The 26,432-nt window shown below is 40.1% G+C and overlaps 1 protein-coding gene and 1 long non-coding RNA gene across 3 annotated transcripts; one reads left to right on the forward strand and one right to left on the reverse strand.

The window, feature by feature from the left end:
- On the reverse strand, nt 1–26,432 carry nol11 (nucleolar protein 11). 2 transcript variants are annotated; one of them, XM_078529010.1, is made up of 18 exons: nt 26,241–26,432; nt 25,593–25,706; nt 24,386–24,442; nt 19,695–19,843; nt 18,792–18,849; nt 16,876–17,017; nt 15,021–15,209; nt 14,119–14,195; nt 13,288–13,411; nt 12,622–12,731; nt 10,182–10,259; nt 9,046–9,230; nt 6,333–6,458; nt 5,277–5,507; nt 4,491–4,569; nt 3,542–3,634; nt 2,505–2,612; nt 1–257 (listed from the first exon to the last, which is right to left on the reverse strand). In XM_078529010.1, the coding sequence occupies exons 1-18, from the start codon at nt 26,367–26,369 to the stop codon at nt 144–146; spliced, it is 2,163 nt and encodes a 720-aa protein (XP_078385136.1). In that variant the 5' UTR covers nt 26,370–26,432; the 3' UTR covers nt 1–143. The 2 variants fall into 2 exon arrangements, with proteins under 2 accessions (XP_078385136.1, XP_078385135.1); XM_078529009.1 differs by having other exon boundaries at nt 19,695–19,839; nt 24,382–24,442; nt 26,241–26,431.
- On the forward strand, nt 1,500–1,955 carry LOC144667589 (uncharacterized). The gene is made up of 2 exons (XR_013573332.1): nt 1,500–1,553; nt 1,817–1,955. It is a non-coding gene; the product is annotated as an uncharacterized LOC144667589 (long non-coding RNA).

Here is a 26,432-nt window from a genome sequence, read left to right on the forward strand (position 1 = left end):
TATAAGAAAAGTAGCATTTAATTCAGAGTGAAATACGACACCCAAATATTTGAAGAAAATTGATATTTTCACATTATAAATATAACTCAAAGCAGGCAAATGAAAAAGTGACAAATACATTTCTTTAACAAATTTGTACAAAGCTAAAATATTTTGATCACTTCAATAGAATACAGCCCATCGCTCGTCTGTGGTTTTAGTCGACGCAGATTCTGCAGACTTCCTTCAATCTTGCTGAGCTGAGAGTAAAATTTAACCTGCCAGAGGGGTCCAAAAAGGTAAAAAAAAATGAACAAACGTCAGCAATTCTGAACTTGCTCAAGATCACAAATTACACAACCAGTACTTGTCCACTGTGTAGCACATGCAGCCATTTTGTATTTTTGCTTTTGTAGCTTGGGTTGAGTGACTGGTGTACTTGAGCTGGCTCCTACCATTTATAAATATTTTTGTGTTATCCTCCTAGGCTCACAGATTCACAAATTGGGTCTTCAGGTCTGCCCATCCTCAAATTCCAAGATGAGAGATCCCAGCTCTGAAACTGTTCAGACTATCAATCTAGAGAGATCACAGCAGTGGTGACCCATATTAAATACTTCTACCTGCTTGGTAAATTTAAGATCTTCACTCAAAAGATCAATATACTTCCAATTCCATATGTCTGGCCTCATCTTTTTCCACCTTAATTGATACTTGGAGAAATATGAGTCAATTAGGCCTATCAGCATGGATTTGCAAAATACTCAGTATAAATGCCCAATCTTGTAGAATGCTTGGAGGAAACAAGAGGTTTGTTAAGGGAAATATGGGTGGATGTGGTTTATAACGATTTAAAGAAAAAAAAGCATCTGATAATTATCAAAAAGAGATATGGCAAAAACAACAGGTGGAATGTACTACAAAAATACAGAGCTGGTTGGCGGTCACAAAGCACAAGATCGGTCAAAGGGAAGACCCTCAGGCTAAAAGATGTGGTGAGTGGTATTCCATAAGGGTCTGTGTTGGGGCTTCTGTGACCCAAAAATAATCTGGATTTGGAAATTGAGGGAATGACAGCAAATGCCTAGACACCAAACTGAAGTATATACAGCAAATTATGACCAACGTTTTAAGACTATAGGGGGTCTGACTAGCAGGATAGGCAGGTAAATGACAGAAGTAAAAGGGAAAGAAAATGCATCTTAAAATGATATGGTTTAATATGGAGCAGAGTCGAGATAAGTCGATTAAAGGTGGCACTACAAGTAGATAAGGCCATAAAGGCAGCAATCTGAATTTTTGAATTGTATCATAGGGACAGCGTAAATAAAAAAGCGGCAACATTGAACTTGTTCGAGATCTTCCATGTGCTGCGTATAACTTAGGGCACCTCACTGTGGGATGGACGTAAAAGAAATGGCAACAGTGCAGTCTAAGTTCACTAGGCTAAATCTGGGTTGAGGTTTTCTTTCATGAGAGCCAAGAAGGTTAAAGCACCTAATAAAAAACACAGAAAATGACGGAAACATTCAGCAAGTCTGGCAGCATCTGTGGAGGCAGAAACAATGTTTCAGGTCAATACAAAAACAGAATCACCTGGAAAAACTCAGCAGGTCCGGCAGCATCGGCGGAGAAGAAATCAGCCAACGCCTCGAGCCCTCATGGCCCCCCGGCCAAACTGGCTTCAGTTCTACCGGGGGGCCATGAGGGCTCGAGGCGTTGGCTGATTTCTTCTCCGCCGATGCTGCCGGACCTGCTGAGTTTTTCCAGGTGATTCTGTTTTTGTTTCGGATTTCCAGCATCCGCAGTAGCTTTTAGCTTTTTGTTTTTATTTCAGGTCAATGGCCTTTCAGATTTCCAGCATCCACAGTATTTTTCTTTTGTAAAGTTAAAGGGCAGCTTGATAGAGGTCTTCAAGATTCTAAAGAATAGTATCTGGTAGACAAGGAGACAGTAGGGAGGGGATAAATGTAATTTTTTTAAAAATAAGGAACAAAGTTAGAATAACAACTTCGGAGCGTCGTTAAAATGTGGAAGTCTCTACCACAACCCATCATTGAAACAGAGCCTTTTCCTTCAAAAGGAAATTGGATAGTTGTTTGAAAATAAATATTAAATGGTATGGGGAGTGAATAGAAGAACAAGATTAGATTAGGTGACTGAATTGGAAAGGATTACCTGAAAGGAGAGAGTATGAAACAAAAAGTATGTTTCTGAAGAGAGAAATATACAAGTATATGGAGAAAAGGTAAGGTTCAAACAAACCAAAAAATGATTGTTGGACCATACTGTATCCTTCTGTTCCAAGATTTAAATTTAATGTTCCAGTTTCTAGACACCAGTCCAAAGATTTTTATTTTAGACAAAAAGGATAAAGTTCCAAGCAAACACTTAACATGGTAACAAGTAATATTCAAGAGGTTTACTCTCATTTCAGCAAACTTCCCAGAGTGAACCTGATATCAAGTAATCACCTGTTCCAGAGATTATAAAATGTACTTTCAACACATTTGTGTGTAGCATACCTGGGATCTGATGAATTTGTGAAGGTGGGTGATTAGCTCGCGTGCCTCTGTTGCCATTACCAGCACCATGAAGTGAGCATCCAGCAACAGAGATAACCAGTCCAAGACCTGAAATGATGCCAGCATTCACTTAATGTTCACAACTTCAAAACACTGACAGCAACCAGCAGCCATTCTACTCAGTTTTATTGGGCTATTTTCCCTAAACAGGCTCGGCCAGGTTGGCTGTTTCAGGAGCTAAGTGCACAACAAACATTCAAACCGGTTTTCTTTACAATATATTTGTTCAGGATAAACAATATGATTCAGTCACCTAATTGCACCAAGTTATTTAAGTATAATATGTTTTAAATTTCTCAGGTTGTGAGGGACACTGACACGGTCCATTTGTTCATCCCCAGTTGCCTTGAATAGGTGGTGGAATTCTGAACTCACGATCTCTAGATTGTTGGTCCATTATGTAGAACTTGCAGCACAAACAGGCCATTCAGCCCATATAATCCATGTTGCTGTTTATATTGCACTCTAGCCTCCTCCCAGCCCTTGTCATCTAACCTTATCGGCACGTTCTTCCAATTCTCCCTCCCTTGTACTTATCCAGCTTCGATTTCAATGTATCTATGCAATTCGCCTCAGCCACCCACATGACAGCGAGTTCCACATTGACCATTCTCTGGCAACATAAAAACGTGTGACTGCTAGACGGCCGAGGTGGTCCACTTTGTTCAAGTGTATGGCTCAGTCAAGATCATAATTGGTTTGCCTGAGTGACGGTCCATTTTCCTACATGAACTATCAGGCATCTTCCCACAGAACTGTGACAGGTTTGTATTTTTTCACTTTTCACAGAGTATCACAAATGGTTAGATGCAAATTCTTTTATACTTTCCCAAACTCAAGACAGTTGTTTAACAAATCATTGATTAAAAACAAAGAGAACATAATAGCCAACCCACACAAAACCATTAATATCAGCACTAGCTGATTCAAGTTTGTAGCACCAAGTGTAACGCATAGGGAAGATGGACTTTACATACCTGACTGACCGTGGGAATCCTTTTCCCTGGAAGCTTTATATTGACAGTTTCACAATGCTTCGCATAAAGGTACTGCACATACTGGAGAAACAACTGTGGAAGACAAAGGCTATTCATCCTGTGGCAGAGAATCTACGTACCATAACTGGACAAAGATCAGCAGGACCTAATGTTGGGATCAAGTACTTGCCTCTCAATCAGTAAACAGTAAAAAGGCTGCCCATCATTCTAACCCAACAGATTAGACACATTACCATGTGAAGAATTTCTAGTCTTTGGTGCTTACATCTTAGCAATTTTACATTTGCACCAAATCAAATTCATCATCAGTGTTTTCAATTTTCTCGAGCAGAGCAGAACGTGAAAACTAAAAACATGAAAGCTTTCGGGAGCTGAACAAGAAAACTAGAAATGCCACCTCCTGGCTTAAAGTTGTAAAGCTCAGGGGATCAAAAACTAAATCAAGTCATAAAATCATTACCTCCTCCCACACAATGTTAACAAATAAAGTCAAAATGTTTGCGTATTACTGGGGGGAGAAATCAGCTTAAACCAACAAAATAAAAACCCTGGTGTATGAATTTAGAGCCAGATGGCAGTGAGATCCACAATTTAAACTCATGTCTGAAGTAATTGCTTCCTAAGGAATTCACATGATGCGAACATCAGCTATTTCAAAGGAAAATGAGTGAAGAGGTGTCACTGAGGCAACCTCAAGTCAAGGAAACAAAGTGCTTCCCTTCCCAACTGTGCTTCCCTTTAGCACCCTGGATTACACATTCAGAATAGACTATATTGCACAGAATTCTCTAGGTCAGCTCCACTACAGGGAGTCACTAAGCAAAGGTCAGACATTGAAAAAGATCTACAAGGTTCCAATTAATCTGAAGAATTCAATAACTCTCAACTATACTCACAGACTATTGCATTTTTGATGAACTGTACTTACCACCACTTGAGGAACAGAAAGATCTTTGAGGTGAGGCAAAAGGAAAGCTTCACTGTACGAGGATAGCAGAACTTCATTTCTGCACAGTGTAGTTAAAGAAAGCTTTGTACAAACATTTAGGGTACATAGCAGGTCTTGAAATCTTAAAATCAAGGGTCAGTATAAAAGATGGTCTCACAGATATGTGTAATGATATATTAAAATCAACATTTGAAACTATCCCCTTCTATCCAGATGATTGGCTCATGTGGGCCTGCAATGACACCATGTTTGATTGTCTAGTGAAATCTTTCTTCCATTTAGCTGCTTGCAATGGTCACAAGCTATGCTACTTTCTAGTAATATGATTGGTCTATCCATTACTCTCCTACTATTTGGTCTGTTGGAACTGCAGAAGAAAAAATAACTTTTGGTTGAGCTTGGCTGAATAAACTGACTACATAGTCACAACCTAATTCCTGCTGTATCGGGCTTAATATTTTAACCTAGTATTTTCACACAAATTAACAATGATTGCAAAACCATTGAAGTTAAAAGATTAGGTTCCTCCAGAGATTTGACTTCTTTGCATGGGATGGTGTGATGAGAAAGTTAGGGAATTACAAAGGGATAAAATATTCACAAAGATCTGTCACATTTCAGTGACAAGTGAATCTGTGGCCAAATTCCTGCTTTAGCACATCACAAGAATAGAGATCTAAACAATTTCATAGGTATTGAGGCAAAGGCTGCTAGATATATCAATCTTTCCCTCTTTTTGCATTTTTTGACACGGATAAAGGATACAGCAAAGCTGCCCTCTTCAGGCTAACTGGACATGTGAGTTTTACATCAAACTGTGAAGGACCATGGGTTTCTTTTCCATCACAGCTGTCCTCTTCCAGCAAAAGTGGACTGCAGCCATTCTCTACAATCTCCATTTTCTTTTCTGCTCTTAAGGAACTCCGATTGAATTTGACATAGGATGCCACGCTGCCTAAATCCACTGTGATCTTTTCCAGATCTGAATCATTGGCACTAAGGGAAAATTAAAAACAAACTACTTCAGTCGTCTTGAATTTCCATTTTTCAGGATAATGGCAAGAAACAATTCAAAAATAACAACTTGAAATGTTTTTAGGAAGCTGGTAAAATAGATTTACTGTGCAAAGAACTGTGGTCAATTTACAAGCAGCTGCCTGAACACAGTCTGGTGAGATACTCCCTGCCAATTTACAAGTAGCCTTTTAGCATGGGTTGTTCATGTGGGGAATTGCAATGTGAACCAGGCTCTATGAACTCTGCAAACACTATATCATCAGTTGCTCAAAGACTTGTTTTTTTGTCTGTAACTGAGGCCAGAAAGAGACCTCATTGGCCCATTCTTCACATTTACAGGAGTTCTTTCTGATCTCAGGAGGATTGTCATTGCATATAAGCACACAGACGTTTCCCTCAATAAATGCCCTGTTTTATATTAGAGCTGATAACCAGCTCAGAGGTATAATTGGATTGATAATCTATACGCTATTGCAGATGGCTAAGTGTGTGGGTAACGAAACAGCTGTGTAAATAGAGCAAACCCAAATTTCCTAGTGTTCTTGCTGTTTAGAGTATCCACAGTTTTAAATAAAAATCATTAACTGCTTTCATGGGATTAAGCTTTACACTTGCAGCAACACTTAATTAATCATTTGTAAGCTGCCCAAACGTAGTTTGCTGAAGTTAGTTCAACAGGAACTAATTTTGGAAAACATGTCAGAGAACCTGTGAATCTGCCAATTTGACGCTTTAAACAACACTGGTTAAATATTTAACTCTTACGCTTTCATACAGCAAAAAGCCAACAGCTTTAATACTTACCTGAGGAAAAGCTTCAAACAGGCGCATGTAACAGCCTCAGGGATGTCAGGGAACAGCTGAAGGCAGAGCTGCAACAGGGAATAGTCTGCTTCATCCATGGCAACTGCCATTAAATCTGGACACAAGCTGAAAAACAATTTATAATTTCATAGGACTGCAACTTTCTGCCTTACTTTCCTCAGAAGAAAGCGACAACCTGCCATCAAAACTGAATGCAAACAGACATAGACTTAGGCTGAAACAAAAATAAAAATACCTGGAGAAACTCAGCGGGTCTGCAGAGAGGAACACAGTTAACGATTTGAGTGTGTATGTCTATTTTTACTTAGTTCTGTTGAAGAGTCATACGGACTCGAAACGTTAACTGTGTTCCTCTCTGCAGATGCTGCCAGACTTGCTGAGTTTTTCCAGGTATTTTTATTTTTGATTTGGATTTCCAGCATCCGCAGTTTTTGCTTTTATCTTATAGACTTAGGCTGCCCTGATCTCCGCAGTCTCATGTGGACAGTGTGTCCAAATAAATATGGTTAAGTGCCAAGAAATTTAGAGTTGGTGTAAAAAAAACATACTGGGCTCAGCACTTGCTTCACATAGGAAGTAATCAACCATTATCGTTAAGTTGAGAGTTCAGACTGGTTTTATGTGAATACCTTGCATTCAAAAGGAGAATGAGTGTTGTGAATTAGAGGTATTTAAAATTATGTGGAGTTTGGATAGAGCAGACAGAAATATACAGTATCCTCTTATAGAAGAGCTGATAACCAGAGCACACAGATTTAAGGTAATTGACAAAAGAAGCAAAGGGAAGATATAGTTTATTTTTAAATGCAGTGTTCACTGCCCAAAAGGGTGGTGAAAGCAGATACAATAGTAATTTTTTTAATGAGGAACTGGATAAATGCTTGAAACTGAAAAATCTGCCTCGAGGAAAGAGCAAGGGACCAGGAGTAATTTATTTGCTCTTTCAACCTGCTGGCATAGGTACGATGAGCCGAATGGTCTTGCTCTGTGCTGTATAATTTTATGATCCTAATTGACGACTTCAGGCACACTGATTGGCTGCACTATTAGACACATCATTCTTTCTTTCATAATGTGGAGGGGCCAGAAGCTGAAACATTATTAATTTAATGTCATTTGGCTTCCTCGTTAGTGCAAATCACTCAACTTTGTCAAAGAGAAATGGGTTCTACACTGCTACCACCCAAAATGTGCCAGCCCTGCTCTTTCTTAAGAAAGCTGTGAAAATGGTGCGTTCCAAGGACTCCGTAAAACACCAAGTAAATTGGAAGTTGGATTGCCATCTGATTTTGCCCAATTCTGATAAAGTGGTTTAATTACAGCTGATTCACTCACATCGTGGTACACAGATCTGGCATCCACTCTTAAAAGTCAAGGCATTCCTGGGTTCAGATATCAGAACAAAGCAGGACTTAACATATTCGCTTTGGTATCCAGACATAAGCATGAATTAGTTACACTCAGTTTCAGGGATCAGTTGATTTAATCTGACTCTTGCTCTGTGAAAGCAGCAATTTCCCTTTTCAGGATGTGTTCTGTTTAAGTACAAGGATGCCAGCCTAATGGTTGGGTTTGATTATGATACATAAGAGGTTTCATCACAATTCCTGCTTGAAATCCACTTCATGAGCCACACATCTTCAGCTCAGGCTTCTCAGCAGTACAATTGCTAACTGTTAGGTTATTTTATTGGAGCTGTGAATGACAATGGTTCATTTCCACAGTGTAAAGAGTTATACGTCACTACCAATTAATTATACACTGCTACAATGCGAATAGAAAATGCTGGAATACACAGCAACTGTGAAGAGAGAGAAACAGAGGCAAAATTTCAGGTTGGTGACCTAACCAGAAATGCTAACTCTGTTTCTCTCCACAGATGCTGCCTGACCTAAGTATTTCCAGCATTTTTTGTTTATTGTTCAGATTTCCAGCATCCGCAGTATTCTGCCATTGTACACTACTTAAAATGAAAAGATTGAATATCTATCAGGCAGAGCAAAAGTGACCTGAAGAAGTGTCAGCAGAAAAATAAGTCAGGATGTCCTGCCTCCAAGAGCTTCCAAACCAGAGGGGTGGGAGCTATGAATGCAGGCAATTAATTGCTAGGAGCAGTGGTCACGGCTGAGGCCACAGCTGGCCCTTGAGCAGCAGCTATTTAGGAGTCAGGTCGTGCAGGTAAGTGGGGTCAGGGATCGCCAGGGCCTATCAGGCAGGCCCTGGGGTCCGTAGGAGTGGTGGGTCGATTGCAAGGGTGGGGGGTGTGGTGGTGAAGGGATAGGGGTCTCCCTGAGGGGAAGGCTTCCCTACATTGCAAAGTGCCTCTCTCCACCTCCAACCACCCCCTACCGCTTCTGAAAGAGGACCTGATGACCATTAAAAGCAGTGGGAAGGCAGTGGACACAGCACCCCGCCTTTTAACCTGATATTACTCTCCTCCCTCTTTATCTACCAGCTTGCTTCCAGGGTTGTGGGGTTGGGGGGGTGGGGTGGTGGGAAAGAATGGGTAGGGGAAAATTCCAGCCAATGGTTTAAACTTCAATAAATTCTTTTCTCTGAAAAGGAAACCGGGTTACTGTTGAGGTACATTGTTCAAGTAGATAAAGGTGCTAGTGACCTTGTCAAAAGGCCTGCATTTTTGGTTTTGGGGGGAAAAAAAGTATTTTCCTTATGTTTAAGAGAAAATCCTCACCTGTAAGAAAGCATCCGTGTCTTTAAAATGTTCACTAGCACTTTCTGGGGGTAGAACTTCACCTGCGTCTTATACCTGCTTACCAGGATCGTAGCAATCTGTGCAATAATTAGCTGAATATTGGGTTTCTGCAGGTTTCTCAACAATAACTTTAATTGTTCATCTATTTCCTCTTTTGTACCAGTCTGGGAAAAAATGCAATATAATAAATTACTCTGGCCAATGACAATTAAATGTCAACATATAACATGCATAAGCAGTAGTCCATTCCAAGCCAGGATAATACTGTGACACTTCAGTACCAGGACAAGAAAAGAGGGCTTTACAATGCCTACCAATATCCTCTGTGCCCCAAAATACAGACTGAACGAAAATTAGTGATTCTTTAAATTAGGGTGGTTTCAATTGTCTGAGCTGAGGGAAGCTGAAGCCATTAGCTTAACCCTAATAGCTAAACAAAATATACAAACTGTTAGGCAGCTTTATTCAATAATTACACTCCCTGCCCATAACAATGGCAGAAGCCCTGCCAGTTTAATCTTCTGCAGTATTAATTCAGTGTTCGGGTGTAAAATTTAATTTTATTCTAAAAGGATTTGAATAGAATGATTAAAACACAAAAATTTTCAATTAAAGTGATTATACACATCCACAAAGGACCTGTTAGAGAAACAAAAAAAGTAAATTAATTTTGCACTGCTATCTGATTAATGCAATTACCAATCCCATTCTTTACTTACTAAAGACCTATAATTACATTTTTATTTTGCAGAATACTTACACCAGTCCAAATAGAATCAAAATTAGACTTTAAAATCTGCAACCTGTCAGGCTGAGTTTAATTACTAACACATTAAGTATTCTAAATTCATGGAAAAGTTGTGTTGCCATCATGATTGAACACAGTAATTAGCTGGCAGCAAAAGAGGGACTACTGCAGCAGCAGTGAGGAGTGTCACTGAGGCATCCATACCACAGTTTATATAAAGAAACGTGTCCTTAAAACCGAGCCTCATAGCACCGCCTTCGTTTTTTTTAAAATGCAAACCCTGCGTGCCAATAAAGCTAGGGTGGGAAGGGGGAGTAAAAGACACAGCTCAAGGCTGAAACGTTAACTCTTTAGATCTTTGGTTTACCTGAATCTCAGCGAGAACCTGATCCAGAGAGACAGGTTGTGACTGGGGGCTCAAAACTTGACTTCTCCTGCTCCTCAGCTGCAACAGAAAATTTAAGATTAAGGAAAATCTGTATGAGAGTTTCTTTTTCACATCTACAACCTCAAGTTTTCCTCACTGAGCCTTTTCACCAAAGCACAAGCCACCTGGGAATGCATATTATAAATTGATGCTAAGGGGTCAATTTGAACCCAACTTTTCGGGTGGGAAACCCATGGAATTGGGCAGAACATTGATTTTACACCCTAACCTATGTTACTTGTTGACTTCAATACAGCAAAATCAGGCGGGGTGTAAAACCAACAGTGCAACTAATCCTGCCAGTTCCCCAACTGACGAGATAGATTAAAATTGCTCTCAATAGACAGGGTATAAAAATTAGGGTTCCACCTGATTCTCTGGGCTTCCCACCAGCAAATTAGGATAAAGTTTCTCCCCAAACCTTCAGTGCGTAAATTAAACAGCAGATTTACAAATGCAGGATATAAAATCAGTTATTGCTTGTTCTCCAAGCAAGTGTCCATGACGTTTAGAATTATGCAGTCCTCAATATCACAAGTGTAAAATGGGACTGGCAGTCCGATGTATTAATCTTTTACCCCCTCCCCTGCACAATTCCCCATGCAACTTGCTCTTTAACTTGAGGCCAAGGAACAATTGCACGTCACTACAGGGCAGCACTGAGCCTCTGCTCTGAAAATTAGTTTGGATCAGGAATCAGAGCAGTCCAACGTACGAACAACTCACTGCATCAACTATCCAAACATAACTGGCGCGTCCCTTCTCAGCAGCATTCCATCAACAGATTGAACAAAAATCCAAAACACTTGCAGTCACAGGCTGTGTAATCAGTAGCACTGCAAACACTGAATGTGACTGAACATTTGCTCATGTGCAAGAGGATAGATGTAAAATACTCATGAGACAACAGCAACTTAGCTAAAGAACACAAAATGGAGAAGATTTGTATTTTAACTTATAAGATGCTGGTACTTTGGCCAACACGGCTACTTCCACATACCAGAGTGCATAAATCTTGATTGAAGCCTATGAATTTATTCATGTATCCACATATATTCTCACTCCCACACATCTCTCCCTCAGCTACGAATATTCTGCATCCTTTCATTTAAAAAGCTTTCAAGTGTACATTTCAAAACTTTACATAGAAACACAGCACTCTCAATATTTTAATTAGCCTCAATCAACAATCCACATACACCAATCCTTCCTGCCCACCCTTTATATTACAATGTATCTAAGAGTTTTGTGACTGTAATACTGTACTTTAGACTGTGCAGCCCCTTTACAATTGGGTGACTGATTCATAGTGTTGTGTGGTTACTGTATTAGCAATCACATTGTCACAATCAATTCATTCCCTGTTTGTTAATATCTCTGCCCATACTTCCCCCATCACTTTGTTTACTTAATGCATACTTCAAAGTTCCTTATCTGAATTTTTATTTTCAAACATCTCACCATTTTAAAATTATTTATGCCCTGTGCCAATATCAGACCTACTCAGCTTCTCTGCTTTTCCCAATCCAAATACTGTAACATTACCCAGTCCTTCTATTCTGTGACCTGAATCGTCCCCTCTCCCCTGAACTTGCTGAATGCTGAAGTCCCAGCCCATTAAGCCACCTATTCTCATGACATTAAGGACCAGGGTTCTCCAATACATTAGCCACATGTAGCTGGTATTGCAATCCAGAACTGGCAAACTGCATTCCTGATCAGTAAATAAAAAGATACTAAATAGATTCTGTCTTGCATTTGATTTCAATACTTGGTCGTGCATTTGTGGGGAAAATTGTAAGATGAAAAGCAGAGTGTGGCAATGATTTTTCATCAATCTGAATTCTTTACCTTCTTAAATGAATGATGGTAGATGTTTGTTCAGTAAATGTACACTTACTTGTATTGTACAAGTATGCAACAGGTGTTTTTCTGCTTAATGCGCTACATTAATGCACGTGGCTACTAGTCAGCAATTTCGATTGACCCCCCAGATCTTATGCTCCATTAGAATCCAATTACAAATTGAGTTTAAGGGTGAATGAAACAAAAAGAAAACAACTTCACGAGAGAGAGAGAGGGAGGGTGGGGGGGAAGCATATAACAGGTACATTAACAAAAGTTGAACAGGAGAGCAGATGCTAAGTGAGAGAAACTTACAGAAAGTAGAAAGAATAATGCAAAATGTGTGGAAGGCTTAACAGAGGTGAAAGTGTCAGCCATATGGAGAGAAAGGCTGGTAGACAGTTAGACAGGAGGAAACATTGAAAATAAGCAGAAATATTGTTACATGAAGAGAGAGATTTCCTTTTTCTTTCTAATTACATAAAGTTTATTTGCAGTAAAACACACCAAGCCAAAATTGAAAGCTTATGCTTACATTTCTCCTGGGTTCCGGTTCAGCCGGGGTGTATGGAGTTTGTTCTGGCTCAGCTGCCAGTTCGCCATGAAGCAGTGTGTTCCAGTTCACAACGGTGGAAATAGCTTTTACTTTGGTGGAGGAGAAGACAAGAAGAAAGCTCTATGGGTACATGGTTCTGATCAATTGTCAAATGAACTTGAAACAAAAATTAGCAAGCTATGTATTCACTGCACGTACATATTTGAAAGCGAAGCAGGCAGAACTTTCCCTCCAATGCCTGTGATTCAATGGCTTTGGAGCACTTTGAGACAACCTGGTAAAGATGCGATTAAATGCAAGTTTTCTCCTATCTTGCTCAATCGACTATTCAACTGTCAGGATGTGGAGGCAGGCTACCTTGACATAGAAGGTGCCACATTCAACTCTGGTATAATCCTCACACAAACACACACAGCAAAAGCAGGGACTGCCCAAGGTTCTTTCTCGACAACCCAGGGTCAATGAGATGGATTTAGAGCGGCAATTGTTGCCCGAGTCAAAAAAAAATCAGCCAGTCTGTATAGTCCATTTAAAAACAAATACAAGTAACATGTTCTTCTACCCACACATGCAAAACAAAACATTGTTAAAAATTGATGGGGTGAAAAATATTACAATTTGTTGCTTTAAACAGTGGTGACCTACCTGCAGCATCTGGCTGTTTGAGTTTGCCAAGAACAGTAGCCAAAGAAGAGGTTTCGCAGGTAAATGGGATCACAGTCAGCACCTTTCCATGAGGCACAAAGAGCTTCTCACAATAACACCATAACTAAAGAATAAAAGACATAACCTTCAACAGAAAAAAACAGCAATTCTGACAAGGCCTTTTCTTACTAGTGTTACTTAAAATTCCCATTGTAAACTCTACCCCCACCCATTAACCCCAAGTCAGGAAGGATGGAGATCCATCTTGAGACCACACCACTTACTGACTTATGAAAAAGGTCCAAAGTGCAGGAAAGGATCCTGCTATTTATCCACCAGATTAAGGTGGTTAAGTTTAGAACCAACTCCTACCACTAGATGCATGCAGCAGTACTTGGAATATGTTAATTACAGGAAGACAATTTATTGAGCCATAAAGGGTTTTTGGGTGGTTGGGGAGGGGGGCAGTGGGGACAGCTAGGCTTTCCACTTTAAGGAACCATGATGTGAACTCTGAAAGATGATAATGAGGTTAAGTCGCAAATACTCCATTGACTGAAGTTAAAGGCAGCAGAACTATTAGGGACAGTATATGTGGAGACTCGCTACCCCAGTGAGACTGGAAATGAGGAGCGCTCCCCACTTAGGTCATCACTGGGCCAAGTCTACACAGAACATTTTCTATTTGGATGACTCCAATTAGTAGTTTTAAAAGATAAAATACTCTAGGTAAGATGGACATTATTGGTTTACAATTGCCCCATGATATTCAGTATTAAATAGGGGAATAAAGTCTCCTTAAATTAAAGGCAACATAAAAAAGCAAGATACCTGACCACAGCTTCCCTCTGGGAATTCCTTCCATGCCTGGAGTGTTTGGAACCTTGTATTCCAGATACTCAAACAATCTGAAAAACATAAATACACCTCTTTTTACAACCAGAGTGCACCACCGCTGCCTAACTGCCTCAGCCAGTGCCTTTTGTTGCAAGAAAACTACCCCTGAATTTAGCTGAAATTATCTGACAATGTTAAAGGTGAGAGCCTGGCGCTGCAGTCTATGCTAAACGCACAGTGTAAATCTACCTAAGGGAGCACATGGATAACTTTCAATGCCAAGGGGTCAAGGAACTCAGGCGGAAAATAAATCTGTTACCTAACTTCCGTAAATGGATTTTCAAGTTCCAATACCAACCATAAAGATCTACTGATACATCAGGAATTGAACTGGAGTTTAATCCTACTGCAAATACCATGAACAAACTCCTGGGGGAGAAAAAGTAAAGGGTGACATCTCTCATCACTTGCAATCTGCTGGTATATGTATAATCAGTTTGAGCCTGAAGGACACAATTTTCCATTGGATTTTAAGAAAAAAAATATTGTGCACAGTTAAAAGAAGAAACAAGACATTAGCACCTTCTTAAGAATACAGCAGGTTGTGGCATCGCTAGATTCCAGCTTGCTAAATTATTTTCTCCCTCGCCCCAGATGGATCTGCTACACTGCAGCTCTCTCAGGCATCAGCCCAAGCCCAATGCGCACCAATTTTTCCTTTCTGTGCTCAGGACTTACATCAGCAAAGCATCAAAATTAACACACTGGCACAAACAGTTCAGGCACAGACCTGCAACCCCCTAGCTTCTGATCTTGCACATTTCCATTCACACATCTTGAAAATTACTTTGTAATTACTTTTCTTCCTGGTATCAGGATCTGTGGTCAACAGGTACCTTTGACAGTGCAATGTTGGGAATATGGAGCTCCTAACACAGCGATATGAGTCTCATCCAGGACTAGGATGGCAGCGCGGTCTAGCGAATCCTTACAGCTTGGCAGCTTTAGCAGTAATGACTGTGGCAGAATCTCAGCTGAATTCCTGTTTAATGACAACGGCATCTTGTAGATACAGCCACTGGAATCTGTGGCAAAAGAGGGAAAAAAGTTTTGGTTACGAGTTTACCACTGCATATCCTTTTTTTGAATATACTCAATAGCATGAGGTACACCCCTACTGGGGAAAAAAAACACTATGTAGAATGGATATCTAATCAATCTCTATACTGTTTACTGAAATATGATTACCACACAGCGGCAGAGAGTTTGGGTCACCAAAATAAACTGACATCAGCTGCTGCAACTCACTTATGCCAGATGAAAGCGTGGGATGAATGGTTTAATTTGGATAAAACAGTGGTCCCTTAAATGTCTAGTTTCTGCAGCAAACAAGAGTGTTACTGTTAACTTCTGAGAAGCCATTTACAATAATTTTGCTATTTCAGTGATATTTACTAATGAGTGTTTAGTTTGGAACAAGGTGCAATCTTGTGGGATCCCAGATAGCCTCTGCAACTGGACAGAAATGGCATCTTGAGCATCATATAGAAAGTCTCTAATAAATAAACAATTTGAAACATAGAAGATTGAGGGGGTTTGACAGGGTAGATGCTGAAAGTATGCTTCCTCTCCTGGGGGAATCTAAAACTAGGGGGCACTGTTTGAAATTAAGACGGAGGTGAGGAGAAATTTCTTCTCTCAGAGGGTCACTAGTATTTAGAATTCTCTTCCCCAGACAGCAATGAAGACTGGGGAGATTGAGAAGGTAAACACATGTTTCAACCATATCCCAATAGTTGTGCATGCTTCAAATATATGCCAGTAGTTGTGAAGAGCTCATGTGCTGATGGACTAAGGAAAGGTGATTGTGACTTTCTCCCTCCCCAGTCAATTCCCTTGTCAATTTTGTAAAACAGTTCCCACTGGTTGAGTGATATCCATTCTAATTCTATGGAAGACAGTTAGCTTTTATTGATAATGGCCTCATGACAGACCAGCAAGTTAGTTTGGCAATGGCAGTACAGAACTCTCAACTGCTATTGAGCCTGCAGCGGGATTTTTGAAGGTTGCAGTGACAGTAACAGAGTGACTGAATAGCAATACTGAACAGTCCAATTCCCTTGGAATTATTAGAATTGTTACATTATCAATCTTGTTTTGGACTTATCCCAATAACAGTGTAAATCTGACAATATTTTCAGAATAAAATCAGTAGTGCATGTTTCTCTTCTGTTCAGGTCCTCCAAGAGCGAGGCCTGATCTCACACTATTTGCTCTGGTTCCAGCATAACACTGTCAACTGTACCAACCCTAGCAACAAATTGAGCCCAATACCACCCGCCACCAGTGGACATGGAGGGGTAACAGTCTGGAATATATCCATAATAAAAGTATTCCAATCTCTCATGAAATTTGAAGTGTGTCTGCCACGCTCAGGCTCAACGTTGCTCCAAATATCAGTGGGTACTGTCAGGCAGACAGAAGGTGTGTCTTTTACACAAGCAGTACCAGAATTATAAAACTATTTGTAGTACAACAGCAGAAGGATAGTTCCAGAAACTACAGAATTATATCTGTTCTTAAATACCTGATCATTAAATACACTATGCACACATCCATTGTTAGCTACCAAAAGGTATGAAAAATAATGACATGAAGGTTATAGTTGATCTATAAAAGCCACATGCTCGCATTTTGTAAAATATTCCTTATTGAAGTCACGTGCAACAAATTGGATCGAATGCAACTTACATAAACACATCAGGACGATGCCCTCTTGTTTAAAGGAAAGCACAAAACACAAAGGACAGCCATTCTCTTCTCCTGAATCCAATTTAAACTTGTGCCATATGTTGAGGTTTAGTTTATGTACATATAGATGAAACATCCCATCCTACAAATAAAAAGAACCTTTGAACCATTTAAATACTAGAAATTCTACTTCCGAAAACAAACATTCATCAAATCAGCACCTTATCATACAAACTGAGGGCAAGTGATTGCAGAATGGAAAAAGATAGAAACCAGTATCGAACCACTTATTCACACAACACTCTAAATTGTGAGATTTCCATGTGATACTTTCTTCAATAGGTCTCCATAGATCTTGCATCATTCCCACTTAGAGCAACAGTAGGCAGCCTCCCTTAGTTCTTTAGTAATATTTCCCTAAAAAGGTCCTTGGAAAGGGTGTAAGAGTGATCTGTGATGATCTCCGAGGGATTGCGCAAAATGATCTGGCTGAGATTTGGGACCCAGCCCTTTCTGATTTCAGCACTGTGCTTTTCACAATAAACAATTTTTAAAAATCTTCAAACAATTAATTGATACTATTAATCCTATGTCACTTGTTTTACCTCACTTGCACATTGCACAGCTAACTAACTGGGAACAGAGATTGCAGTTAACAAATTAAGCATTTAGCAATGAATAAAATTAGAATTAAATACATTTCCCATTAATTAATATACAGTTGTACCAATGCATTAAAATAAAACTCAACAATAGAATATCAGTCATTTGATAGTTTAAAAGAATGTTCAGTTTTAAGGGAGAAAAGAACAAACACTTCATTAAAGATCACTGTGGTTACAGGGGCAGGGGGGTGGGGGGGGAACAGAAGCTTACTGGGAAAATTGGCACAATTTGACAAGTGTTAACTTTCAGCCATTTCTTGCCTCACAAAACAAACTTTTTTTTAAAAATTGAGGCATTAAGGTGAAAATTGTCTGTTGAGGCAGGACATCAATACGGTTGAATAAAGTAGAAAAGACAAAATAGATTCCGCAAGTGCTGATTAGGGTTTCCAAACACAGATTGTAAGAAAGTGGCCCGAGGGAAAATTGAGCTCAAGGAGGGATGGCACAATGAGTCTTCATTTCAATAATATAAAACATGCTCATGTGGAGTGAGGCTTGGTCCCATAATCTGCAGACTGAGACTGGAGTGCTCCCAAGATAACACTAGAGGAACAACTGGAAGATGGATAGGAGCAGGGGCATAATATGTCATTTCATAGCATGGAACAATTTGTTGATGACCATCACGTACTCCAGTTTTATTTAAACTGAAGAATTCTCGGGATGTGGGCATCGCTGGCACTAACTGTTCATCCCTTGTTTCACGATGAAGGTACTCCCACAATGCTGTTTGGGGCTGTATGTGTGGGGGGCGGGCAGAATCCTGACCCAGCGATAGTGAAGGATTGGCGACCTCACCAAGTCAGAATAGTGCACAATTTAGAAGGATCTTGGGAGTGATGTTCCCATGCATCCGTTGCCCTTTGTCCTTCTAAGTGGAGAAGATTGAAGGTTTGGGAGATAGTGCTGCTAGGCTTGGCAGGTTCCTGTCATGCACCTTTTGTATTTGTATAATTCATTTGTATCTAAGGACACACTGCTACTGCAGCAGTGATGCAAGGGGTTGATATTTAAGCCAGCAAATGAGGTGCTGGTCAAGCTGTATTAACTCAATATACTTCTTCTATAACAAAAACAGAAAATGCTGGAAAAACTCAGCAGTTCTAGCAGCATTTGTGGAGAGAGAAAGTGTTAATGTTTTGAGTCCCTATGACCCTTTTTGAGACCTGCTGAGTTTTTCCAGCATTTGCTGCTTTTGTTTCAGATTTCCAGCATCCGTAGTATTTTGCTTTTATACTTTTTCCATACCTTCTCAGTGACAAGCAATACTACAGGACTTCCTGCTTCCAGTAAAGTGTCACTCCACCTACAAAAATAAGATTACATATTTACCTGAACATTTCAACAATCAAAACTGACTGCTACACCTGTTATCAAAAATATTTTCAAGAGCAACAGAAACCTATAATCAAATTTAAACAGTTATCAGACCTGACTCAAGTCACTTTCAGAAGTCATCCAACTTTGATTTTATGGTTTATGACATCATCTGAACACAAGATTAGATTACTGCTTTGTAATTTACTCATTATTGTTCATTAGCAGCTGCGTATATTAAAGAAGGGGGACGGAAACCAGTTAGGGCTGGGTGGGGGTGGGGGAGGAGGGCAGGTGATTTTCACGGGGGCAGCAGCTGGGCGTTGTTGGCATTACCAACTAGAAGTTAGGGAGGGATGAAAAAAAATCCATCAGGATTTCCGCTACTGACTGCTATCCAGTGATAATGCAGACGTGCTTGATGAGGACATTAAGCTTGGCTGGATGCACTTCACTGCTAAATGAGCAAATGCTAGTTGGGCAAGCGACCAGGGTGCTGTTGACTCCTCGGGTACTGCATCCTGGCTGAGATTAGCAAAGTTAGCACTGACTAAGAGTTAAAACTGGGCCCTTCCTTCTCCATGTAGCTAACTACCAAACTGCTCAGTGCATTTATCCACCACATCAGCAGAACGGAATTCTCAGCCATCGTTTATCTACTCATCCACCTCTCCACAAAAGTACAAGTATGCCTTCATCATTCCCAATGTTTCTCCAAATAAAATTAAGACATGAACACAAAGTAAACAAAAGTTATGTAAAGAAGTTTTTAAAAACTTCTCACAGCAGCACTAATGATGTGAAATCTTGTCTGATATATCAACTGATACAAACCTGATGACTTCATCTTTTGATAGGACGCTTCCGATTTCCTGCTGTGGAGCTGACAGAAGGACATCAAGTTGTCTCACACTTCCTCTTTCAAAAAGCACCAGAGGCTCCGTGTCAGGTAGTGTGTGTATCTGGTAGATGTCAGCTGCTAACTAAAATGCATTAGAAGTAAGAATCCGATTGATTAATATTGACTTCCATTTCCTTTGTAACAATTTCCTCTTAGGCTGACAACACAAACATCTTTCCCAAGTATTACTAAAAAAAGTCATAAGACGACATTTTCTCCAATCATATCTCAGTAGTATGATTGCAAGCACATAGGTTTAGCAGCAGATTAACAGAATAAAAGCTAAATAATGTATAAAAGCAACTAAATAAATTGTACATAGCCTAAAATGAATCACAGAATCTTAATGGCACAGAAGGAAGCCATTCGGCCCATCGTGTCTGCACCAGCTCTCCAAACGAGTATTATGACCTAGTGCCATTGCCCTGCCTTTTCCCCGTGCCTCTGCACATTGTTTCTATTCAAATAATCATCTAATGCCCTCTTGAATGCCTCAATTGAACCTGCCTCCACCATAATTCCAAACAGTGCATTCCAGACCCGAACCACTCGTTATATGAAAAAGTTTATCTCACGTCGCATTTGCCGCTTTTGCAAATCATTTTAAATCTGTGCCCTCTCGTTCTTGATCCCTTTCTGAGTGGCAACAGCTTCTCCCTATCCACTATGATCAGCCCCCTCATGATTTTGAAAACTTCTATCAAGTCTCCTCTCAGCCTTCTCCTCTCTAAGGAAAACAGTCCCAACTTCTCCAATCTATCCTCATAGCTGAAATTTCTCATCCAGAGACCATTCTTGTAAATTTCTTCTGCACTCTCTCCAATGTGTTCACATCCTTCCTATAATATGGTGCCCAGAACAGTACACAATATTCCAGCTGAGGTCTAACGAGGGTCTTTTTGAAATTCAGCAAAGCCTCCCTGCTCATGTACTCTATGCCCCATTAATAAAGCACAGGATGCTATATGCTTTATTAACTGCTCTCTCCACCTGTCCTGCCACCTTTAATGATCTATGCACAGATACACCCAAGTCTTTCTGCTCCTGCACCTCCTTCAAAATGCAACCCCTTATTTTATATTATCTGTCCATGTTCTTCCTACCAAAGTGCAACACCTCTCACTTCTTTGCATTGAACTTCACCAGCCACCTATCTGCCCAATCCATCAACTTGTCTATGTCCTCTTGAAGTTCCACACCGTCCTCCTCGCAGTTCACAATACTCCCAAGCTTCGTATCATTTGCAAACTTTGAAATTGTCCCCTGCACAGCAAGATCTAGACCATTAATTTATATCAGGAAAAGCAAGGGTCCCAATACCGACCCCAGGGAACTCCGCTACAAACCTTCCTCCAGCCCGAAAAGCATCCATTGACCATAACACTTTGCTTCCTATTTTTCAGCCAATTTTGTATCCACGTTGCTACTGTCCCTTTTATTCCATGAGCAATAACTTTTCTCTGAAGTCGGGTGTGTGGCACTGTGTCAAATGCCTTTTGAAAATCCATATACAACACATCAATAGCATTACCCTCAGACCTTTTCAATTACCTCTTCAAAAAACTCCAGCAAGTTAGTTAAACACAATTTCCCCTTTAGAAATCCATGCTGGCTCTTCCTCATCAACCCATATTTTTCCATGTGACTACTAATTCTGCTCAAAGAGTTATTTTCTGTCGCTGTCTCAGTTTCTCTGTTACGCTTGCATGGTTGGCTCTCTTTCTTTCCTAAATAACATACATACTTTTTCTCCTGAGGCCAATTACATGCTTTCTAGTTTGAAATGGCTGTTAATGACATTTTCAGTATGACACAGAAATTTACATGTGCGACAGAGGAATTAAGCACACATGTGCACGTGCATAGAACCAGAATATATTTAAAATATTGCTTTCCTGTCAGTTTTTTTGTATCAACTTCTTCCCCCATTATAAATTCACACTTCCAAAACTTATTATGGTTTTGCCTTTACAAACTTGTCATTCTGATTGCATTACCTCTGGCTACTTGGTTCCCACAAGTTATTGAAAGTGCTTTGCAAGGGGGCAAAAAAATCCAGGCTCCATTCCCTTCCTACCCATGACCAACTGAAATGTCTAAGGTCCAATATAAAAGTTTAAACAAATGTAAAAATGTTTTTCAGAAAAGCTTGGACTTGAGGAATATTTCTAGAGGTAAATCACTTGAGATTGTTCTAAACTGGAAGTTAGGAGGTACTGTCTAAAAGATTTCAAAGTGCCATATAGTGGTCAGAGTCTGCAACTGCACATTGCCAACTAACCCACAACAACTGAAAGAAAAATGTCAACAGAAAGCATGACCAGACAGTACAGCTGGGCGTTGAAGGGAACGTTGCAACTATAGTAGGCCCTTCAGTTCCTTAAGCTTGTTCCAGCATTAGACCACAGATGATGTGTAGCTTAACCCCATCAACTCACCTTGATTCTTAATTATCCTGCCGAACAGAAATCTATCAATCTCAGATTTGAAATTGTCAACTGACTCCCCAGCCTCAATAGCTTTCTCGTGAGTGCAGATTTCCATTGCTCTGTGTGTGAAGTGTTTCCTGACATCACCCCCGCCCAGCTTAACACTAATTTAAAGTTTATGGCTCCTTGTTCTGGACTCCCTCACCATAGGAAATATTTACTCTCTCTATCCTATTTAATCCTTTAATCATCTTAAACACCTCAATTAGATAGTCCTATAATCTTCTGTATGTAAGGGGATACAAACCTGATTTATGCAACCAGTCTTTATAATTTAAACCTTTTAACCCTCTATTATTCTAGTGAATTTGCACCAAATCCATCCTTCCTGGGATGCAGTGTCCAGAACTGAATGCAGCACTCCCTATGGAGTTTAATCAGAGCTCTATACGGCTGTAACATAACTTTCATCCCTCTATATTCCAGCCCTCTTGAGACAACGGCCAACACTCCACTTACCTTTTTAATTATTTTCAGTACCTGTCCACTAGTTTTTACTGATTTCTGTACATGGACCGCTAAATCTTTTAGCTCATCTGCAGTTTCTCCAAGCTAGCCATTTCGAAAATACTATGACCCATCCTTAGATAGAAAGTGGATGACTTCGGAGTTTCACACATTGAATTCTACCTGTCACTGTTTTTTCCACTCACTTAATCCACTGACGCCCCATTGCAACTTTCTGGGAACAAAGGAATTTGGAAACAGAAGTAGAAGCATGTTTCAGGTGATGGATCAACACCAACACAACAGGTTGGGCTGAATGGCCAGTTTCTGCGTAGTTTCTTTATAGTTCTATGTAAGGAAGGTTTACGTACAGGAAGCACTCACTCTGCGCAAGGTTTATAATAATACTGATTGGTCCCTTACGGGGTTGCAGACAGGATGTCAAGACAAAGTAAACTTTCAAGATGAAGGTGTTCCATATTGACACCTTGTGGTCGTTATATGATATTGTATACCTGCCAATGTAGACAATGGCATGTATCTTTAAGAGGCTGCATAGTTACATCACTATGACAGTGTATGTAAGGCTGGAGGATAAAAGGTACAGCCTCCATGTTAGATATTCACTATTGCCTGTGATCTCTACTGTATGTTGTCTGTGACTCTGTATCAGTAAGACTTTAAGTATACCTGATGAGTCAGACATATAGTCAAGTAATCAGCGTATGTAACTGTTGGGATCCAGGCTAGATCAAGGACTGTGCACAGCTGTATATAGTTGTTGCTAGTAATAACCTCATGTAATTGTTCGACCAGCCTCTTGCGATATCTTGCTTAGCATAGATAGCATAGAGACAGGTCCCTTGAGGTCTACATCAAGGCCCTCAACATATTTGATGGCAGCAGACAGTAAGAGACCACGACAGTCCATAATTTCATGCAATCTTCAACTCCTTATAACAGCAAATATTGAGTTATCAACTAGGGGGTAATGACAGGTGAACATTCTGAATATATTAATATCAAAACCTTTACCACAAAGTCACTGGCAGGTGTAACGTGTTGCAAGTAAATCTAATCGTGTCATTAATACAATTGACATAGGGGTTTTCAACATCTTTTGCAACTGAATGCTTTGATTCGCCTATCATATTAGTGTATAATAGATATAAACAAGACAGAGTGGACTTAATTTGAATATTGCCTTTATTCAAATAGAAAACATTTCACTCTTCTGCTCTACGGCCACAGAAATTTAATTTCCAAACGAATACAGTGAAATACAAGTGCTATGTATTGCATTTTGTACTGCAGCCAAAATAAACTACCTGTTTTAAATCTACAAAAGGAAAGCCTACACCTCTTGTATGGAATTGCACAATTTGCCTCATCATTAGAATTACTTAACTCACTTGTAAATTGGACTTTAGTCTTTGTTTTGTGTATAACCCTCTGGGTGGTAATGAATCAAACATACGAACAAGGAACAGGAATTTTGCCCCTCAAACCTGCTCTGCCGTTTACTAAGGCGACGGCTGATCTGAGATTAACCTCAAATCTGCATCCCGCCTACCCCCGATAAGAAATGCCCATTCTCAATGATAAATATTACTTTAAGAATCTGGATTATGTTGCTTTGCTTTGTATTCTACTTTAGGCAAAGAGAACCCATGTGATTCTCAACTTACTGTTGCTTTGAATGTTTTTTCCAGATTGACATCTTCATCTTTCCAAATCCTTAAAACCTAGAAGGCAATGAAATTAAAAAAGAGCTAACATTAAACACAGTTTACCATTTGCAATCTAATCTGAATGCAATTAGTTCCTCTTTATGTGCACGTTTGTGCTCATGAGGGCATGGTGATTGTCAGGGCCATTTATTCTTGGCATCAGTTATTAGCATTACGCACTCCTAAGCTAGAAGCAGAATTGGCTAGATGCAGAGTTAGCACATCAGTTGCACTACCCCAAGTCTTAGGTGGTAGTAATTCATTGTGGTTGATCTCACTGAAATTACCAATTTGTGTTAAATTATGGTTAGCTTGCACTCTTGATCCTTGGTCACCAGGCAACTGTGCAAACACATATCACAAAACACCCTTATGGTTGACACAGCTTTCATCCATCAGTTCACATTGGATTTGATCCTGGGTTACAGATCTAGGAGAGGGGTTGACGTCTACTTGGGATTGGCCTGACTCTGGTCTCACTTGAAGAGTAAAATTTAAACCAAAGAACAGATCATATTATCCCAAATCAACAAAGTGAACAATTGAAAATTGAGAGAAAAGTTATTTGTCACAGATGATGAAATCCTGAGAGTAGGAAAAATAAAGGCCATACTGAGCTTTTTAAAACTGCAAGTTTAGCTATTTCTATTTCAAATACTACAGCATCCACCTGTAATCAGACGTAACCTCCATTTTTCATCTGATTACATTTCCACGAAGCACCCTGGGATACTTTTCTACATTAACAATGCGATACAAATGGAAGCAATACTGCACTTTGGCTCATACAGCCTGGTTGTGTTGGAGATCGAGGTGGGAGTGCATCTCATGCATCCAAGCATAGACACACACAGTTGCTAATGTTTCCTATAAATACAACACTGACTACACTTCAAAAGTATTTCATTGGCTGCAAAGTGTTGGTGTTGGTTTAAATTCGTGAAAGGTGCTATTTAAAAAGTCAAGTCTTGTCTATCTTTGACTGTACAGAAAGCAATCTGAATGTAACTGAATATACATTTAATTGAGTCCAGGTTGTCTAAGGGACTTGCTAAGCTTTGTTTGAAAATGTACTGAAGTTACACATGACTCTCAAATTATATTTTATCTTTACCGAACACAGAAAACAGGACTACTTGAATCCCAAATTTCTTTATATCTTTACCTTGTGATCATGAACAACAACATATTCTCCAGTATGGCTGTTGTAAACAGCCGGGCATGAGATTTTTTGGGTTTGCTTGACCGTCCAACTTCCAAGGGGCTTTTGGTCCGACACCTTCAAAAAACCAAGCAGAAAACACCCAAGAGTGCAAATTTTATTGATGTAAATGCTTTTCTAGGTTCTTACAAATTAGGCAACAAATGTGATGAGACTAAGATGAAACATGAACCGAAGCCCTGTCTGTTCTCTCAAATAAATACAATAAGATTCCATGGCGCTATTTCAAAGAGGTACAGAGGAGTCATCCCCAAAATCGTTGCCAATATTCATCCCTTAATCAACATCATTAAAAGTGAGCTGATCATTATCATATCACACACAACAAACAGCAAGTTTCGTACATTACAACAGTAACTACAGTTATTCCCTGCGGTTCCCACTGGCTGCGGTAAAGGCTGAGATGTTGTGCGTGTCCAACATTTTTGGTTTTCTCCCTCCCTCCCCTCTTCCTTTCACCAATATAACAGAGCGGAGGATGCAGGGTCGGTACAGACGAGGCCCATTAGAGTCAGTGAGCCCTCCCGCAGTAACGATGCCAACACACCGACCCCCCCACTAACACACTCCCAGGGCCATCGTCACCCTCACCTTGTAGACGGTAACCGTCCTGTCTTCGTGAGTGACAATGACACGGTCGGGCCCAGCGGACTCCACACCGCCCAGGGCACCGCCGCTTGGTAACCCGCAAAGCGTGAACTCCTCACACAACCGCGCCATCTTGGCTCGCTGCCTCCGCCTGGCGCTTGCGCACCACCAGGTAAGATCTGGACAAGAGGGCCC

This window comes from Cetorhinus maximus, chromosome 24 (genome assembly GCF_964194155.1).
Source record: "Cetorhinus maximus chromosome 24, sCetMax3.hap1.1, whole genome shotgun sequence".
In the NCBI taxonomy this organism is placed as follows: domain Eukaryota; kingdom Metazoa; phylum Chordata; class Chondrichthyes; order Lamniformes; family Cetorhinidae; genus Cetorhinus; species Cetorhinus maximus.

What these genes read in the sequence shown, in the direction of transcription:
- nol11 (XM_078529010.1), bottom strand. Translation starts at nt 26,369, where the DNA reads ATGGCGCGGTTGTGTGAGGAGTTCACGCTTTGCGGGTTACCAAGCGGC. An exon ending in GGACGGTTACCGTCTACAAG is followed by an intron (nt 25,707 to 26,240) that starts GTGAGGGTGACG and finishes GGTTTTTTGAAG; the next exon opens with GTGTCGGACCAAAAGCCCCT. An exon ending in AAAAAACATTCAAAGCAACA is followed by an intron (nt 19,844 to 24,385) that starts GTAAGTTGAGAA and finishes AATGCATTTTAG; the next exon opens with TTAGCAGCTGACATCTACCA.